Source organism: Etheostoma cragini, chromosome 5 (genome assembly GCF_013103735.1).
Source record: "Etheostoma cragini isolate CJK2018 chromosome 5, CSU_Ecrag_1.0, whole genome shotgun sequence".
NCBI lineage: Eukaryota > Metazoa > Chordata > Actinopteri > Perciformes > Percidae > Etheostoma > Etheostoma cragini.
Window position 1 is genome coordinate 10,285,708 of NC_048411.1, and position 19,204 is coordinate 10,304,911.

Sequence of the window (19,204 nt, forward strand, 5' to 3'; positions counted from 1 at the left end):
GGGGGGGGAGCAAGAGAGCCAGCCACAGGTAAAACCAGCTGTGTTTGTAGTCCCGACTCTGGAACATTTTCTTCCCAACTTGCTTGCCTTCCTCGATCAACACATGATCCATTGTTTTTGGAAATTTGCCACATCACATCTAATATTATCACAGATCTACCTCTTCCTGTTGGTCCAGCTGTTACGGGAAAGGGTCTGGGCTAGTAAAAGTGCTTATAACTAGAATCACCACACATTAACCTCACTTATTAAGGACATCCTTTGGTTTGTGCAGAATAGAGCACCTGCCTCCTGCTCTTCTACTGGTCAAGAACTAAGTGTCTTGACTTGTTCGAGGTATTCTGGCTAAACTGATTGAACACTGTTAACCCAGAATATGCCGAATGTGGGTTCATCAGCAAGGCATGGGTAAACTGTTCTGACTAGGGCTGGGCAATATGTCGACATTGTGATACAAGACTAGATATCGTCTTAAATTCTGGACATTGTAATATGGCTAAGTTTAGTCTGTTCCTGGTTTTAAAGGCTGCATTACAATAAAGTGATGTAGTCTTCTGAACTTACCAGACTGTTTGAGTTGTTCCATTATTTGCCTTTAACCTCCTAAAGCAGTATTGATGATTTAATCTTATACCTAATTTGTTAGCTATTTTGTGTAGGCACCAATTGTCAAACCTAAAATATTGACATTAAGGTATTTGGTCAAGAATATCGTGATATCTAATTGTCTCCATATAGCTCAGTCCTAGTTCTGACCAATGGCAGTGTAGGAGTTGAAGAGTCAAATGTGCACAAACCAATACTGTTCCCAAGTTTGACTGTCCTGCATGACGATTAACACAAACACCACATATGTTGTATACATATTTTGCGTGTATTAGGAACACACTAATTATAGATGGTTAAAGGGAACATGCCAACTTATTGGGACTTTAGAGTTAGAGATGAGAAGGGTATGAATGGAATTGTCTGTGTGTTGTAACTATGACGGCCCCACCGGTAGCTTAGCCTAGCACAGATCCTAGAGGTAACCGGTTCCAACTAGCCTCCTGCTCCCAATAAGTGACAAAATAATGCAAACATGTTCCTATTTGCATGTTGTGATTTGTATAGTCACAGGGTGTACAAATAACAAGGTCACAAGAGACACCATCTCTTAACCATAGATAAACCAGGAACTATATTCTCAGAAAGGCAAAGCACTCTGCTATTTGGGCGGAGTGATATGCTTGCAGCGCCTGAGACGTCCCGAGCAGAGAGTAATGCACAGACATGAGAAGCGTGTGTATGGACTTGTCTATCTCTGGGGGATACAGTGAATAAGCTAATGTCCCAATAAGTCGGTGTGTTCCTTTAAAAGAAAAGTGGACTATGGTTTGAGATGCTTCTAAGTAGGGCAGCACAATTAATCAAATTTTAGTCAGGATCACGACTTCCCACGATGAAATTTGGGGGATCGAGCAATTATTATTTTTCAAAGCATCACTTCATAGAACGCTCAGTTTTTTTTTTTTTTTTTTTGCATAGCACGTCTACCAATGTCTGCTCATGAGTCCGTCAGTAGTTCCCTGCATCGTGCAGCTTAGTTTCTAGATGTAGACGTCACAGAGGACAGAGTAACAGGAGGAAAACTCAACACATAGTCGGTTATACGTCGGTCTCAAGATTTACCAGTAAACGCAACATTTTGTCCCGCCAGTTGTTTGTCAGACAACAGGCAGTGACCAGTGCTAGTCAGTGCTAGTTAGCGTCTGTTAGCTGTTAGCTCCTCTAGGACGCACCGGTGCTAATGTCCTCGCATCCTCTGCAATGTTGTTATATGGATATGGTTTAATTTTGCGTTATATGACCCATTTCTTCTGTAAAGCCATGCCTGTGTTAAAACTCTCCTCTATCGCCTCTTACTCCGCACCACACAGCGCCGGTCCACACCTCTGACATTTGTCCACATGTGTTTTAATACACAGCTGTATATTGTTAAATATGAGGGGAAAACCTGTATTTGTACCATTGTTTCCTCTGGTAACTGCTATCGCGGCCGCCACGGCAAAGAACACAGAAGAAGTTATTGAATGCAACTAACTTCAGTTGGTAGAGTCATCCATTTCATTTTGGCCATAATCGGACAGCTCTACTTCTAAGGACAAATAGATAGTTATTCATAACCATAAAAACTGTAACAAACATTAATTCAAACCGACCCAAACAGCTGTGCTGTGGTCAATCATCTCATAAAATATCCTAGAAAAAAAACAGATGTACAATGGTTTTCAGGTGAATATCCAAGGAGAGCTTATGACACACCCTCAGAATTGGTCCAAGATGACACATCACTTCATCATTCCATTGTGAAACCAGAAGTTAGTTATTGTGTTTAGTCTTTCACATGAAAATATAAAAATGCTTGAACTATTATCTCATTTAGATGACTTTTACTGCTTATTGCAAAATGCCAATTTAGATATCTGGGTGTAATCACCTGTGAGGGTATTTACCCGTTTATTGTATAGATCTTTCACATTCAACTTCTGGGATTACTCCGGTGGTGCAGGAAATTTTGCTGGATGCATGCATTTTTCGTTCAATTCGGTGGATTATAGGACTATTGCTGACTGCTCCTCAGATCTTTGCATGGTAAATTGAGTCAGCTAGCTAGACCATCTGTCAAATGTGAGTTCTTTCTCCCACTACTATTTCGCAGCCCATGCTGATTTGATTGGTTTAAAGAAATGAGTATCTTTTCCCTTAGACTGGGTAAACCCCATTTACTCTGCCGGCGATTTGACTTCGCCCTGCAGCTCGGTCTGGAAACCTGCACGCTTAATTCTCCTGCTTCAGATCACAATTTTGCAGGAACCAATCACAAACTGGCTTATCTGCCTTGCTATTGGCGGGTTTAACACGATGACGATGAAGACGTAACAAGTAGGTTCTTGTTTACGATCTACATCACGACGGCTGTCACAACCCGATGTGAGTCGAGTGCATATTTGAGTCACGCACGAGTCACTTTGCAACGAGCGAAGATTTGAGTCAAGCATGCGTCACTTTGCGACAAGTAGCCTACAAGGTGCCAACGAGAGACTTCTGTGATGTCAATGCAGTAAAAATGGACCTACTTAACCATGTTGGTTCACGGCTGGCTACAAATTAGCATCTAACACAAAAGGTTCTCATTTGAATGGCATTTTGAGCTAACGTCAGCAATCAAACATAGATAGCTAAAACGTTTTTGAAATTATTTCCATCTTCCGTTATTGTTTGGAATGAGAAAAGATTATTATTTTATGGATTTCACAAATTTCAGTATGACATGTTTTGCCGTAAACAGTTTAAATCTGAGCATGCGCAGCTCAACTACACTCCACTTACATCAGGGGGTGACAGCGGCCACCGCAGCTCAGCAACCTGTTGATGTTGCTGTTGCTTCTACGTCACCTGGATCGTTGGTCTGATTGGTTGAAGAGCTATCCAATTATGCACAGAGTCATTTGATCTATGCCCGTTGGTCATGCCTCTTGTGCAGAGAAAATACAGAAAAAGACTCTCCAGACCAACACTCAATCTCAAATCTACTAAGCTTGGCGTGGTCTGGTGATAGGCAGAATAAGTTTTCCTCCCATCTCTGAAGGCTATGTGGAGTAGCCAGACCCTCCTTCAGCACGCTTTGGAGGAGGTTGTTCACAATATAAATCTTTTTTTCCTTTTCTTTGATTTTCTCAAATTGTTGCTATGAGATCATTAAATACCTCGATGTATCGTTTGTCTGGCAATACTAGTGTAGAATATGGAACTCAAACTATATTAAAACGTTGAAATATCTGCAGAGGTAATGAGTTTCTTTTCTTAGGGTCAGAGATTGGCATGTCAATAAAAGAAGGCCACTAGTACCATCTATTCCACTCACCTTTTACACTTTTCCTGTTGACATCTGCACCTCTCTCCAGCAGGTACTGTGCAATCTCCTTATGTCCTTTGTAGCAGGAAATCATGAGACATGTGTGGCCGTGTCTGTTGGCCACCTCCAGGTCAGCTTTGTGCTCCACCAGATATTTCACAATGTCCAGGTGGCCGTCAAAGCAGGCTGCCCTTAGGGGTGTCGAGTTGGTCAGGGTCGTGCTATTGACAGAAGCTCCGTGGCCCAGCAGGGACTGCACCACCTTTAGGTGACCCGCCGCCGAGGCTGCCCAGAGAGGGGGCGCTCCCTCGATGGTCTCCCCGTCAAAGTTCACCGACCCCCCGGCCTCAACAGGCGCGCTGCAGCACTCCAGCAGGTACTCCACCAGGTCCAGGTGGCCGTACCGGGAGGCCATCAGGAGCGGGGTGGCCCCGTTTGTTTTCTCGCCCATCAACTTGGTAACCTCGTGTCCATCTTTGTTCTCCAACAGTTTCTGTAGCAGCCGCAGCTTGCCGTCCCTTGCTGCGTTAAATACGGCTGTCTTTAAATCCATCTCTGGGCGTTAGTTTTACTGTTAAATAAAAGGCAACAATGTCCGTGAAACAATCTGTCAACGATTCCTCGAGGTGGAGCAAGCTAACGTTGCTGTGGCCAGATGGAGCTTGGGACCCTTTGTTTACAAGCTCCGACTCACTATCGTTAGCTAGCGTTTTGGTTAAAAGCACACGGTTAAATTGTCTTTCTAAACTTCAGCTTTAAAAAAATGGCATTACCAGCCAGTTGTGTGAATCTCTAAATATATTAACTCAGACGTTTGAGACGACCCTTGGTCCAGTAACGCATTTGTCGCCAAGATAGCAAGGCTAGTCAACTTCCTTGATTAATTCCGCTAACCGACTAGCTAGCTTAACTGACGTTAGTTTCCACCTCTTTATTGATCGTTCAGTCGATACCCATCTACTGACATGTCTTGCCTTCCGAGAAGCTTGCCTCCGTTATATCTGCTTCTTGTGCTGGTCATTGTTCCACAACACACTGCTGAGAGGTTATTTATATTCGCTTCCTAAGGGCCGACCTATAGACATCCACCCCCACCCGTTACGCCGTGCTGCTGTTAGCTTATCCGCTTGTTAGCCATGGAAAACGACGTTCGGTCTCGTTTGGCCAGAAATCTGGGGATATCCCCACTGTCCGTGCCGCCTTTCTTTAATACACACACGTCGAAAAACAAGCGAGACACGTTACCCCCAAAGCGGCGAACAACACTCGTCCATGTAGCCCCTCAGAAAACTGGCACGACAATAATCTCAGCGAAGGTAAATATGGACGGCTATCCTCCCACGGATCGACCGGATGATCACGACTCAGTTTCTGTCAAATCGCAAACCCAACGCAGTCTTTTTTCTCGACTAGCGCAAGTGATTGACGTGTGAACGACCAATCACAGAGCTGGTACACTGTGTCGTAGTCAACAACAAAAAAGACAAAGCTGCTCTACAGGAACCCGAGAAACAATTATCCTGTGAAGAGCAACCAACTTCAAAAGAACATTTTAAATACCTCTTTTGTATCTACCGGATTACTAAATATTTTTAAATATAGTATGGGTGCAAATCTGACTGTGATGGCCTTGATTATATCTCTCCCTACAGGATAACATAAGCATGACCTGAGAATGTAGCCAAAAACGTCACCCCTCACTGAACCGTTTTGTTAATGAATAAAAACATACCCTGACATTTTAACAGAAAGTTTATTCAGTCATCCCAATAACTTAAAAAGTTTACAGAAAGCATCAGAGATCAATTTGTGTCCAAAAAATGACCTGACAGCACAACCTATGGCAACTTTGCACCACCTACCAAAACTGACAATGAACATATGGTGATAGAGGATAAGCATGGCAATAGAAGCAAAACCAAACCACAACTAATAAATGAAGTAAATAAATTAGTTGTTTTACAAGTCTCTAGAATCAGTTCTAATGGTTAAACAAGACCAAACTATAAATAGTTTTTGGTTTCTTTCAGTGGGTTAGGTGTAAAAGTCTGTCTTATGAATATAAAAGTTATATTTATCTCAGATTACAACAGTGATGTCTTCTAGCGTTGCCAGAGGTGTTCTGTTCAGTCACGTTCAATTCCACATGTGAACTTCAAAATGACCACAGTATACTCGGGTATTTCATTGAGCAGGCAGTCAGGGAGTACAACTTCAAATTACAACTAAAACTCAAAGTTACTGGAATTACCTTATAGTAAAGCAATATTTTGCAAAACATTAATTTTTACAACCGTGCTGTAAAAAAACGGAGAGCAATATCACCTTACAAGATAAAGATGTTGTCACACTTTAAACAGCAAGAACTAGATGTAACATTGCAAGGTAAAAAGTGAAAGATTTTTTTTTTTGAAGTGGATGCACTAAAAACTGCTGGCATTGCAACTTAACACTCAAATGTGTAAATTTCAAAAAAATATAATTATTTTTTGTTTTGCCTTCGACATTGAGACACATAGATAATTATTACATTTTAAGGAAATAATTCACCTAGGTGTGTTCAAATTGAAACACTATTTTACCCCGATGTGCAAATGGCATACAAATAACAAAAACTAATTCTTGTTTTAAGGAATTGGGTCTGCAGTCACTTAAGGGAGACCATCCGTATCTCTAAACTCAATCCAAATACAAACTGTTTCAAGCTAATATAAATTAAAGGATGGCTTACTCAGACAGCACACTCTTATAAAATGCCAAAAGCTGATAAAAGCACAACACAAAATCTACTCTCAACTAATACAGCGAGATTTAATAAAGAAAAAAAACAAACATTTTTCATAATCGACTGCAACCTTTGTGGGGGAAACACTTTGCCTTGCCATTGTGGTTTTGGAGACCCAACGCTCTGGATGCAAACAAACAAAACCATGAACCTCACATTAGGAGTACATTTAGTCATGAATTCCACTCTGTTATTTCAGTGCACAATTTGGGCTGAAAAATGAAAAAGATCAGGAGAAGAGGATTTGAGATGACGGAGAAAAAAAAAAAGAACAAATAAAATCAGAACACATCTAGAAATGATTTCAAATATTTAAAGTAGGACTGGGCAATTTATCAACATTGTGGTAAAACATAAGCTGTCTTCTTAGATTTTGGATATTGTAATATGGTGTTGTCCTTTCCTGGTTCTACAGGCTACATTACAATAAGGCAGTATCGTTTTCCAAACTTACCTTATTTCTAGCGGTTCTATTATTTGCCTTTAACCACTTAGTCCTATCGTATGTCTGATTATTTGTCAAAAAAATCTCACTGTGTAAATAGTTTGTTAAAGCACCAACAGTCAACCCCACAATATCGCTGTTAAATTGAAATCAAGGGATTTGGTCCAAAATATTGGGATATTTGAGATTCTCCACATTGCCCAGCTCTATTTCAAAGTATTTAGGGTTTTCTTCAACTATATGACCTTGAACTGCCTCAAATACAGATGATTACAAGCAACACAAACAAGAAAACATTTCTTCAGGTTTTCTATTTTACCCCTCAAAACCAGTTTAAAACACATTTAACCTTTTAGACTTCAAGACTCATTTGCATAATGTTTGTAAGAATACCAGTGCAGAATGAAGTTGACATGTCAGATTGTTCAACCTGGCAGTTTGATATGATCCAATTGGAGATGAGCACTGATATTCCAACCCACTCTATGCACACCAGTCCAGGTACGGATAAAGAAAGTGATGAAGTAGATTCCGGGGCTCAGAGACTGTTACGATCCAACGCGTGTTGTAGTGGTCTTTCTGTCAGAAAAGAAGCTTCTCAGTAGGACCACCTGGCTGATGCTGACGACCAGAAGAATAATGGCCTCTCCGATGGACCAGAATGCAACACGGGTGTTGAGGTCCTCCGCCCGACTGCGTCCCTGGGCCTCACGGAGGCGGAAGTGAGTCTGGTAGTCGATGACTGACTTCAGGGCCTCGTGGATGGACACGCAAGCTGATTCCATCTAGAATGGTATTAAAAAATAAATAAATGGAAGCCAAGACCAAAGTAATATATTTAGACTGTTACTTGTAAAATGAAGACGTATACAAACATCAGACGTTAACAAACATCAGGAAAACATAATAGACATATTACAACATTACTCACTATGGGTGTTATATAAAAACATTAATCCTGGTTAAAACTAACTAGTGAAGAGCACAGCCAGACAGGTGTTTCCGTCATTACAGCAGGTTAAACCTCTTTTCAACTTAGAAATTAGGTGGAGCATGGCTGGGAATTTACGGAAGACACCATGTACTCATAAGAACCTTGTATCACTCTAAACCCTAACAAGAGCCACGAAACCAACAACAGAGTAAGACAGACGTGGAAAAGTGTATAATCTCATGCTGTACAACATCATGTCTGGAAAATGAGCCTGTACTTCTTAAGTCAGATAAAAACAAATCGGGTTCATGTTAGTTACAAAAAGCATGCATACACTTGCATGCTATATACACTATATAATGATTAAGCTTGTTCATGCTCATACACACAGTTTACCTGAGTGAGGGCAGTGACTCTGTTCTCATTGGGGAAGAGCGGAGGGTCATCGCCAACCTGGAAGTCAAAGTAAACCGTCTTGTGTGTGAAGGTGGAGAACTCGTTACTGAAGCAGAACTTGTAGGTGCCATTCTTGGCTGCTGTGAAGGTAAAGCTGTCATATTGCTTCTTCATCTCCTTGTAGAGTGTAGTGCCTTCTGGGTCCTCCAAACGACAGTCCACATCATAATGGCCACCGGTCACCACCTAACAAGTCACCACGCATTGTGTCAAGTAATAAAGAGACAAAGAACAGGGTTGGACTACATGGACTAAACTCATGCCATGATATTTTACTACAACACAATCCTAGAACTCTCTAAAAATACATGTCAATTATTGAATACCTCAAATTGTGACAGATTTGAGTCATATTTAGGCATAACAGACTGGGATGAAGATATCATTTTTAAGGAAACTTTAAAACTATATAAATTAATAATGAATTATCGCTTGTCAAATAACAGTAAAACGGGCACTGTCAGATTTATATGGAAATACATAATGTAAATCCTATGGTTTATGTTTTAATAAAATGTACAGAAACCTGCTAACTAGTGCAACATTCAGATGTTTAGACGTTTAGACGTTTGAGCAAACAACACTTTTATGCATTGAGCATCGCTGCTACATTAATGGGACAATGGGACAGACAAAAGCTCCTGTGTGTTAAAGAGAATAAAATAACTTTGTCCTTATATTTTAAAAAGTTGACCATGCATTCATCAGTGAGATATCTGCTGCTATAACGGTGCTGATCTTTGAAGCCTGATACTGCCATTCAGATGACAGTCTGAACTCTGATCAACAATTACAATTAGAACTTCCAGATTAGTATGATGAATAAGGCTAGAGGGCTGAAGTTTGGGCCTAAAGAAGACCCACCTGAAACTCCAGTGTACACTTGGTGCCGATGATGATGTCCTCGTAGAAACACTGTTTGGCGTTGTCTGGCAGCTCAAATGTTAGCTCGGAGCCCAGCACCCATACACAGAGCAGCTGGGCCGACAGCACCTGCAACAGCACCCGAAAGGATCCGTACATCCTGATGTCCAAGAGCCAAGCTTCAAAGTAAAAACTTGAGCAGACCTGCTGAAATAAACATTAGCAGACATTAAACTAAAATCAATAACGAAGGAGGAAAGAAGACTAAAATGACAAAGCAAGCCCGGACACTGATATCAATTTGTTAGCTTAAAGCTAACGGTAGCTAGCTAGCTTGTTTGCGTTTATATTTTAGAGACAGAAAGCCACAAGGGATTTGTAACATTTTCTTAGGGCTAGTGTAATGGTGTACTATGTGCGCTTTCGTGGTCATTCAAGTTAAGGTAAATTCCAACATTAACATTTCTTAATTCATATTATTTTGTCTCAGCATTAGCTAACTCACCTGAAAGTGCTCACCCGGATGCGACTAATGCTAACCATAGACAGTTAGTAGCGTTTTACAAACGTGACACGGGATTGGCTGTCATCTGTAAAAGCCCGCCCCTTCTCTCTTTAATGGTTCCACGTCATAGACAGTTAAGGTCCACGTCCACCACCAGACGAAGACCTGCTAGAGAAATGTAGCTGGCTTTTCAATACACTCCTACGTGGCTGCCACTATGTGGTTAGATAAAAAATTACATCTGAAAATTATGTTTTGTTAAAAAGTGTATTCGATACCGTAAACATACCTACAGGTTTGATAGCCTAAATTAAAAACAAAACAACAAGATTAAACAAAAATCCACACATACAAAATTAGACTGTGTCCTAATCGTCATCATTTGAAATGGCCTCCAGTAATGACACAATTTCTTGGCAGTGTCCAAGTTTATGTAAGAACCATTATTATTGTTTTAAATTCTCTTTAAAACAGGCTTTTCAATGGTCTTTACTGCTCTTTTATGTTCTCCATGTTCGTTAAACTATGTATTATTATCCATATTCTTTTATGTTGTGCTCATAAGAACTGTGAATTGGGGTATTCTATGCTACCTTTTTTTATTTTGAGATGTTTGTGGCGGGTTGTGTCTTCATGTGTGTATGATGATGTCCACAACGACAAGAAGCGTGTGGTACAGTAGCGAAATGCCCAACATCAACCCATATGAAGTGGTATATCCATAGTAGGCCTACACTCTGGGAAATTGTGGACAACTGAGAAAAGTGCCTCACTGAAGCAGAGATTTTTTTAAAAGACCTGCAGGATAGGGGGCTTCTTTCAGAGGATTGGGTGTGTAATGACAAATCATCATTTTCTGGTAAATGTTCATCTATGGAGTACAGCAGACTTCCCAGGATAGGGTCTTTCTGTCTGCACCCAAGATGACACTGGTTCAGCAGACCACTGCATAGAGGATGGTTGTTGCCACCGCAGTCAACTTCCGGTGGGGGGCATCTGCTGTCGGACTCCTTCAGCTTGTCGTTAGTTGTACAACCAATTATTTGAAAGACTGTACAATCTCTATATCAATTCTCCAAAAGCCATCTATTGTATTTGAGGTTTCTTTTTACTTAATAGTCAGTTTTCATCAAACCAGCATGGAGAGGCAGCACGTTTGGACACAAAGTAGCTTGCATAAGGTCAGGCACTCACTGATTCACTGATGGCTTCTGCACATAGTCCATTAATATTAATTTCATAGTCAATGCTTCTCCATTAGCTAATATATTTTATCCTTGCCCTCAATCTAAGCCTTATTATGAAACTTTACTTCTTCTTGTTTTTATCTCGTGGTCTCTCCAAGTCTGTGTAGAGTGTATGTAAATGCCACAATGGTGTCTCTAGTCTTTGGCCTTATTCACCGAATTATTATTATTAGCCCTTGGCAGATGGACACCAACCATTGAGTGTAAAATTAATATTAACAGTCAATGTTTGGTTTCCATCTGCCCAGGGCTAATAATAATAATATGTATTATATTAAATGTATTATGAGCATAGACACTTCAAGAAATGGACAGAGCCACACCGTAGACTTGCAACAGAGACCTGTGAAATCTGTCACTGCCCGATGTGAGTCCAGTGCAGATTTGAATCATGCATGCTCAGATTTAAATGGTGTATGGCATAACATGTCATTTAGAAATTTGTGAAATCCATAAAATAATAAACTTATCTCATTACAAACAATAAAAGAAGATGGAAATGGATCGCTAACGTTAGCTCTATATGCCATTCAAATGACAGCCTTTGTTGTCTTTGATTGCTAATGTGTAGCCAGCAGTAAACCAACTACGTTGAGTAGATCTATGTTTACTCTATTGACATTACAGAAATCTCTCATTAGCATCTTGTATGCTACTTGTCACAAAGCGACGCATGCGCGACTCAAATCTGCACTCGACTTACATCAGGCACTGACAAGTCTATAAGAAGCACTTTTCCGGTGATGGATAGTTACTCATAAATGTATAGAGCTCCAGTTCCGCTCCTCCTCTGAAAGAGCTTGGGTTCCGGAAGTAAATTTCCCATTAATTTCTTCCATAGACATTTGGAAAAATCTATATATTAAGAGTTTTAGACCATGCCTTAGGCTAACCAGCAACAACATGACCCCTAAACATACATCATGTCATTTCAAGTGAAAAAACTAACAGAAAATCTAAAAAAAGTCAAAGGTACAAGAGTGTACATATTTTTATTATTGAGCTGAGGAACTACTTATCCCATGAACCACCACGCACCACTGTATAAAGGAAGCTAACATTTGTTTAAGATAATTCGGCTAGCCGCTAGCTGAGACAGCATGTAATAACTTGAACCTGAAAATAACGGTTAAAATATTTAACAGCTATTACACCAGCTTAGCCTGCTTTTCCCAGTGTTTAGTTTGAGTTAACATTATTTTAGACTGAATCAAGCTGTCAGCTAGCGGTTAGCCGAATTAGCTGTTAGTAAGTAACTCTGTACATGCCATAGACTGTATATTATTATTATTATTAATATTAACGGTCTATGGTACATGCCCATACAGAAGAGGTCTATCAGGCAACATAAGTGAAAACACCAGTTTAGGTAGACTTTTGGTATATGGGAGTTTTAAAATGTAAGCTTGACAACGTAGATGTGACGTGAGCAACCTGTCTGAAAGTTGTAAGTCTTCTGGTAGCTGTGCCAAGAGAAATCTCAATCATTACCAATCAACAGAGACGGAGAGCGTAGGTATATGTTAGGAAATAACATAGGCACAGGCTAATTATTGCTAACTAAAAGGCTAGTTAACATTAGTATTAAGCTAAAACAGCTAATGAAAGTCAAAACTGCCTGTGAGCTTATCCTGTACTGTACAGTAAATTGTCAACTATGCGACAGCAAGTCGCGCTTCTTTTACAAAAACTCCTGCTACAGAGCTATAACATGAGGTATAAGGTAATGGAGCCGTTTATACATTGTTGTGTTTCTTTAGAAATAAACAATGACTACTAAAGTTTATAAAAGCTTCAGAAGGAAAGTTATGAGCTGTCAAAGTGGCGCCAAAATTAATGTCTGTCAATGAAATGCTAACTGCAGGTGAGTGCTTGTTAGCATTAAAATGGCGCCTTAGGAGCTACGCTTTGTGGATGCTTTTTTTTGACAAAAACCAACAACATACAAAACTGTCATTGGGGAAATAACAAACATGCGTATATACAATACAAATGTTGTCCATGTACAAGAAAGAATTACCTTAGCAAAAGAAACAGAGAACAAACCAATAACTGTGAGCTACGTTTTGAACGGTCAGAACGCCGTTTTTTTTCGTTGTCTAATAGCACAACGCCGTAAAAAGTGTTCATTTAACACCGTTTTTCATGGGGATCAGTACGCGTATTATAACGTGTAAGATGACGCGTAATGTTGATGATAACGACTCTTTTACAAAACCAATACATTTGTACTGTTATCACCCAATCCGTAAAGAACAAGAACAAACCACATGAATGCAGACCAGCACTTGTCATTTGTGAAAGTTTTTTTTGCAGACACAATTAACTAACAACCACTGATATTCTGATAACTCGTTGTTGGTAAAATAAGTGTAGCCTACTAACCTCCAAAAATTAAAACCACAGATTTTTATCTCACAAAATGAATGGGCTAGTTTTAATTGGTTATCAATTTTGACAGTCTTTGGTTTGACCCCTGACCCCAAAGCAAAGTCTCGCGTGAACCAGCGATACGAGATTACAGTGTTGGGAGGGCTGCATGAGCTTGAAGACAAAACAAAAGCCACACACATTTCAACCAACAGGCGCTGGTCGCTTTTTATTTTTTTGTAAACCAAAACAAATTTTAATTATCATTTGTTTCGATTAACGTCAATATTATAAAAGTTTTGCACCATGCCGAGTAGCACGTCTTTGCTGGAGGCCGACGAGGGAGAGTCCGAGGTCCCACCTCCGCTAGTGCACGCTTTCGCCGGTATGGGCCTTGAGGAGCACCATGGCACCCAAAGCCAGACCCACGAACATGTAGATGAGAGCCTCCACTATCACCACCACAACCACCAGCTTCCCCCAATTTCTCATTTCAACCTCCTCGGTACGGTCCTAGACTTGAAGCCTCTGCATCGGCCGCCCCCTGGAGATGAGTTGAACATGACGGTTGCGCCCGAGGAAAAGGAGCCAGAAGTTGGAGGCGCCGCAGACTCCTCGATGCTAGCGCAGGCCCGCCACCACCAACACCTCCCTTCCCGGTCAGCCGGCTCCGTGATTCCATCCGGGATGGAGCCGCCACATGTTGAGACGGTCTTGTTGTACAACGGAGACGAGTGGGATGATACTGGAGTTGGCGGCAGCGCCCTACCACTGGCTGGCGGCATGGCGATGCTGCCGCCCGGCGTGTTCGGGGAGTCGGGCTACGAGGCCGAGTCTTCGCTGTTGGCTAGGCGAAAGAGCGTCAACACGACCGAGTGTGTGGCGGTGCCGAGCTCTGAGCACGTCGCTGAGATTGTGGGCAGGCAGGGTGAGTTGTCGTTGTCTTTCTGCTGATTTTGTTTGGCGTCATTATCTAGTTAAGTTGTTAATAGAAGTTTGGACTAAACGTTAACTTGGTGGGGAGATACATCAGGAAAGAGTAAGGAAAGCAAACACATAAGATGTAACGTTACATTAGAATCATTTTTATAAGTTACAATTTTAGATGTGGAACCACTAACGAATTGTGTACGTTATAGTGTAAGTAATACACTGACTCACAATTCAAGCAAAACTGTCATTTAGCTTCTTCAGTAACAACCGTTAAGTTAGCTGGAAAGCAGCTAGCTTAGCTACTACTCCACCTAACTGGGTCAACACCACACTCGTCCAACACCCTCAACAATAGTTTTTATCACAAGTTTTACGAACCAGCTGGCCCAGTTGTGTCTTCTGTTGACAACTCGTCGGTATTATGTATGTTTTGTCTGTGCTTCGTGGACCGTGAGCCTGCCCTCAGCCGTGCCTTGCCGTTCTAAACCAGGCTCGGCTTTGTCTAGAAAAAGAACATGAAGACCAGTGTGTTGGTCACCATTGCTTTGCCACATCAGCTGTAGGTTATAGTAAACTCCGTGACATAACTAATGTTTCTCCGTACAACTAAACACAACTGGCTCCAACACATTTATCTAGTCTTCAATATAAACTTTACATAACTCAATGGTAGAGTTGGGGTAGTTTAATTATGTGTAAGACCAGTTGGGGGAGGGTGCACAGATTGCAGTGTTGACAACAACAGGAAACGGCTCTGATAATGATGCTGGACTCTTAACCACAGCTGAAAGGAATATTTGATTCATCAGCTGTGCAACTTTTAAATGGCATTAGTGACTGGAAACTGAAATTGCATATGCTATAGTCTTTTATTAGTTCAACATCAAAGTTGAATATCTTTATGTAATGCAAGGTGATACATTTTTAAAGTGAATCTAAAGCGAGCCAACATTCCCCTGTTTTTTCATTTTCTCACTTTCACTTGCCCCTGACAGGCTGTAAGATTAAGGCACTTAGAGCCAAGACCAACACCTACATTAAGACACCAGTGAGGGGAGAGCAGCCTGTCTTTGTTGTGACAGGGCGCAAGGAAGATGTGGTCATGGCTAAGAGGGAGATTCTGTCTGCAGCGGAGCACTTCTCCCTCATCCGAGCCTCTCGAAACAAGACGAGCCCTGTTTCTGTTGCAACCGGCCCTGGGACCCCCTCTCTACCTGGACAGACTACCATTCAGGTCAGCAAGCATGTTATTAGGCGTCATAGCATCATTCAGATATGAAACAAATATTATTATACAGTGATTCACATTAAGTGCAGTTGTTATAATGCACTAAATGTTGTGTATGTAACTATCCAAGCACATTTGTTTTATAAAGGAGTCTCTGTGTTTTATGTTTTTGGTTGTTTGACACTGAAAGTTGTGTCATTTCAACCTCACAGGTGCGGGTACCATATCGTGTTGTTGGGCTGGTTGTGGGTCCCAAAGGTGGGTCTTTTAAATAATCCTGTATTTAAATACATGTTTGCTCCAGTTGCTGGCCCCTACATAACAGTTGTATAGTTTTTCTGAGCATTTAAAGGAAATTGTGAATTGTCTAATGGTTTGTCTTAAGTTGCTTACAGCTTTATGTAATAGTTTAATATATTCAGCCTTACTCCATTAGGTTTATTTGGCTCTTACTCTAACCAATTGCCCTGTTGACATTACCACCTCAGTGTCAGAAAGTCCTGGGGTTGATTTGTAAATTGAAGTGCAGCGGTTCTCAACCATTTGCCATTTGACTGGAGAGGGTGAGGTAACAAGTCAAAATTACAACAGTTTGGAAGTAGTGAGAAAACACTGTGCCGTGCATACAGAAGCAAGAAGCAGTGTGGAATCTTAATATTTAATATGTGATTTTAACAATCAATGAGGTAAAAAGTGTTTGTTACTTGCCAATTCATTTTGGCACATCAATTTTATGAATGAACTCTCTGGTTATCCAGTCTTTTTCAAAATATGTAGTATTGACAAATGTTTCTATACAAGACTGAAACTTATACAAATTGCGTTGTTAGCTGGTAAAGGCTTTAGTTATGCTTGTATGCACTTTAGTCAGCTAAGTTACCAGCCTGAAGTGCTTGAATTATTGCACAGCTGTGTTTCTTCCAAATTCAACTTCAGATATTGTAAAAAAAAACAACAACAACAACAAAAAAACAAGTGTATTTACTGAAAATATATAATGGTGTGAGTGTGACTGCAGATTCTCCGGTCAAGCAGTAGTGAAAAGTGATAATGAGAAATCTCTACTCTAGCTAATGTGTTCAGCATCATATACTTTACCATGTATTATCTTCTTGACACAGAACTATTTTTTTTTTTTTTTTCTTTGTGCAATTTGTTTATGTTCAGATGTATATTTCTCAGGAATGGTCACACACAATTTGTCAAAAAAAACTTTTAGGGGTGCACTCTTGACGTTAATGGTGCCATGTGACCAGAGCAGGTATTTAATTGTTTAACCCTTAACAAGTCTTTTAAGTATGATGGTCTGGTCATATCTTTCAGGGGCAACCATCAAACGTATTCAGCAACAGACCCACACCTACATTGTGACGCCGAGTCGGGACAAAGAGCCTGTGTTCGAGGTCACCGGGATGCCCGAGAATGTGGACCGGGCAAGGGATGAGATAGAGGCGCACATTGCCCTCCGCACAGGAACCTGCGGAAGCATTGAGGCTCCTGGTGTAGACAACAATGACTTTCAATTCAATGGGACAGACGTCAGCTTTGAGAATTCTGCCACACCAGCTGGGTTGGGGGAGGCTGGGTGGCTTAATGCAGGCGCATCACCCCCGAGTGGTGGCTTGCTGCCAATGAGCATTAACGGTACTCAGCGAATCAATAGCAATATTAACAGTGGTGTCAGAATGTCTTCCACCTACCGCAATGACAGCTCCAGTTCCCTGGGCAGCGGCTCCAGCTCAGTTGATTCTGTCCACGGCGGCGGTAATGGGAACCGTGTTGCAGATTTAAGCCCGACCTGTCAGTTTAATGCCAATGCAAACAACAACAACAGTAATGGCAGCAGTACAAGTTTCTGGTTTGGCGATAGCCTTCTCCCTGTGGCGTCTGAGGACGTAGTCAGCCTGGGAGGCGGAGGCTCTACCTCAGGATTTGACCCATTAACCATCTCCACTGCCCAAGCCTCTCACCCTGCTGCACAGCCACAAATCTGGAGCCCCTTTGTGGACCACCAACCCCCCCAAGTCTTTGATGCTCGTCAATCTCAGGTAGGTAAAACTCCACGGGAGCATACAGTTTGGAGCCTCCTTGGGACCATCCCACAGTTTGCAGCAATTTTAAGTTTGAGCTTTTGCCTTTTTACACTTTTTATTGTAGACTATGTGCATTGGGTGTTTGCTATGTAAATATCAAAATGGTGACTACTATTACAGTTATGGATACACCAATTGTTTAATTTATTTTAAATGTGAAATCTGAGAATCTACCAAACATTAGATCCAAGTCTACCGGATTGGCATGTGCTTTTCAGTCAGTTTACAATTTTGACACAACGAAAAACGTTAATATTCATGGTGGCTGTACATACATCTTGGGAGCTAGCTTTTTCATAGTCTCAGTAATGTAAACCCCGACAGACTGGGCAACTGGAAAATTAAATTTCAACCAAGATGTTTAGCTTGTGACAGTTACCGTTTTTATCTTCTGATAACCTTTGCCCCTTTCCGGAAAAAGGACAAAGTCCGTGCAGTGGCACTGGCAGCCCCGAAAATGCATCAATGATGCATTTTGTTGAGTAAGACATTTAGAAAACATTTGTTTTGAATCCTGAACAGGAATGTTGAAGATACAGTATGTTGCGGTCATCTAATGACTGTTGTCATCAATGTCTTCAGACCAGTCAGCCTGGGACGCCCCGACTCTCTCCAACCTTCTCAGGGACAGAAGCCTTGGAGCACCCTCAGGCCCAGCGAGTTCACCGAGGGCCTTTTGGCTCGGCCGGGGCCCTCGATGCCCACAGGTTTCCCTCTTACAGCTCGGCCTTCTCCTCTTCTAGTGAAAGCACCGCCTCCTCTTCCTCCCCACCTGAATCCTCCCTCTCCTATCGGCCGGGGCTTGGAGCAGCAGGGAGAGGACAGGAGATCTGCATCCACTGTATGGATAACCAGGTGATCGCTGCCTTGGTTCCCTGCGGCCATAACCTCTTCTGTCTAGATTGTGCCACCCATATATGCCAAGGTCCAGACGCTGCGTGCCCTGTGTGTCTGTCCTCGGTGACACAGGCCATTCAGCTCCGCAACATGTGATTTTAATCAATTGTCTTTGATGGCTAATGAGAGATGTGTCTCCCAAAAACTTCCAATTCATAACATATGTGGAGAAATTACAAAACTGACCCCCAAATCAGTGTTTAGTTGTGTCCTCACCCCTGTTTTGTCCAAGCTGGTGTTTGGTTGACAAAGGTGAGGAAGAGTAGTTGAATTTATAATGATCTGTATTTAGGGCGTGAGCTATGGTGTTCAGCCTGTTCATGTGCCTGCTATTGTGAAGTCTTCTTCCATGATTGATTGATTGATTGATTGATTGATTGATCAATGGGAGGGTTGGAAACCCTCTGTGTAGCATTGGGTGGGGTGGGATATATATATATATATATTGCTCATCATGATTTTGATTAACATTTTGTTTTCCCTGAAGCTAATAGTTATCGGTTCTGCCTACCTATCAAAAATTTTAAATGAGCTTTGAATTCTTATATA

At 41.4% G+C, this 19,204-nt stretch overlaps 3 protein-coding genes across 3 annotated transcripts in view; 1 reads left to right on the top strand and 2 right to left on the bottom strand.

Moving 5' to 3' along the window:
* fem1c (fem-1 homolog c) overlaps positions 1–5,344 on the bottom strand; it is a 14,714-nt gene extending 9,370 nt beyond the window's left edge. The window contains exon 1 of the mRNA XM_034871946.1: positions 3,908–5,344. Within this exon, the coding sequence (XP_034727837.1) occupies positions 3,908–4,451 (544 nt within the window). The 5' untranslated portion in view covers positions 4,452–5,344. The remainder of the gene's footprint in view (positions 1–3,907) is intronic.
* A 966-nt stretch (positions 5,345–6,310) lies between these two features.
* On the bottom strand, positions 6,311–9,998 carry LOC117944211 (transmembrane emp24 domain-containing protein 7-like). The gene is made up of 4 exons (XM_034870799.1): positions 9,888–9,998; positions 9,383–9,586; positions 8,459–8,704; positions 6,311–7,913 (listed from the first exon to the last, which is right to left on the bottom strand). Exons 2-4 carry the CDS (start codon positions 9,539–9,541, stop codon positions 7,677–7,679), a joined length of 642 nt encoding a protein of 213 aa, XP_034726690.1. The 5' UTR covers positions 9,542–9,586; positions 9,888–9,998; the 3' UTR covers positions 6,311–7,676.
* A 3,616-nt stretch (positions 9,999–13,614) lies between these two features.
* On the top strand, positions 13,615–19,204 carry LOC117944209 (RNA-binding protein MEX3B-like). The gene is made up of 5 exons (XM_034870796.1): positions 13,615–14,432; positions 15,433–15,671; positions 15,878–15,923; positions 16,989–17,713; positions 18,341–19,204. Exons 1-5 carry the CDS (start codon positions 13,811–13,813, stop codon positions 18,749–18,751), a joined length of 2,043 nt encoding a protein of 680 aa, XP_034726687.1. The 5' UTR covers positions 13,615–13,810; the 3' UTR covers positions 18,752–19,204.

Bases quoted from the DNA above. Each gene is read 5' to 3' on its own strand.
- LOC117944211 (XM_034870799.1), bottom strand. From the start codon at position 9,541: ATGTACGGATCCTTTCGGGTGCTGTTGCAGGTGCTGTCGGCCCAGCTG. The intron at 8,705-9,382 runs GTGGGTCTTCTT...GTGACTTGTTAG, and splicing joins AGTGTACACTGGAGTTTCAG to GTGGTGACCGGTGGCCATTA. The intron at 7,914-8,458 runs GTAAACTGTGTG...ATACCATTCTAG, and splicing joins GAGTCACTGCCCTCACTCAG to ATGGAATCAGCTTGCGTGTC.
- LOC117944209 (XM_034870796.1), top strand. From the start codon at position 13,811: ATGCCGAGTAGCACGTCTTTGCTGGAGGCCGACGAGGGAGAGTCCGAG. The intron at 15,672-15,877 runs GTCAGCAAGCAT...TCAACCTCACAG, and splicing joins CTGGACAGACTACCATTCAG to GTGCGGGTACCATATCGTGT. The intron at 15,924-16,988 runs GTGGGTCTTTTA...CATATCTTTCAG, and splicing joins GCTGGTTGTGGGTCCCAAAG to GGGCAACCATCAAACGTATT.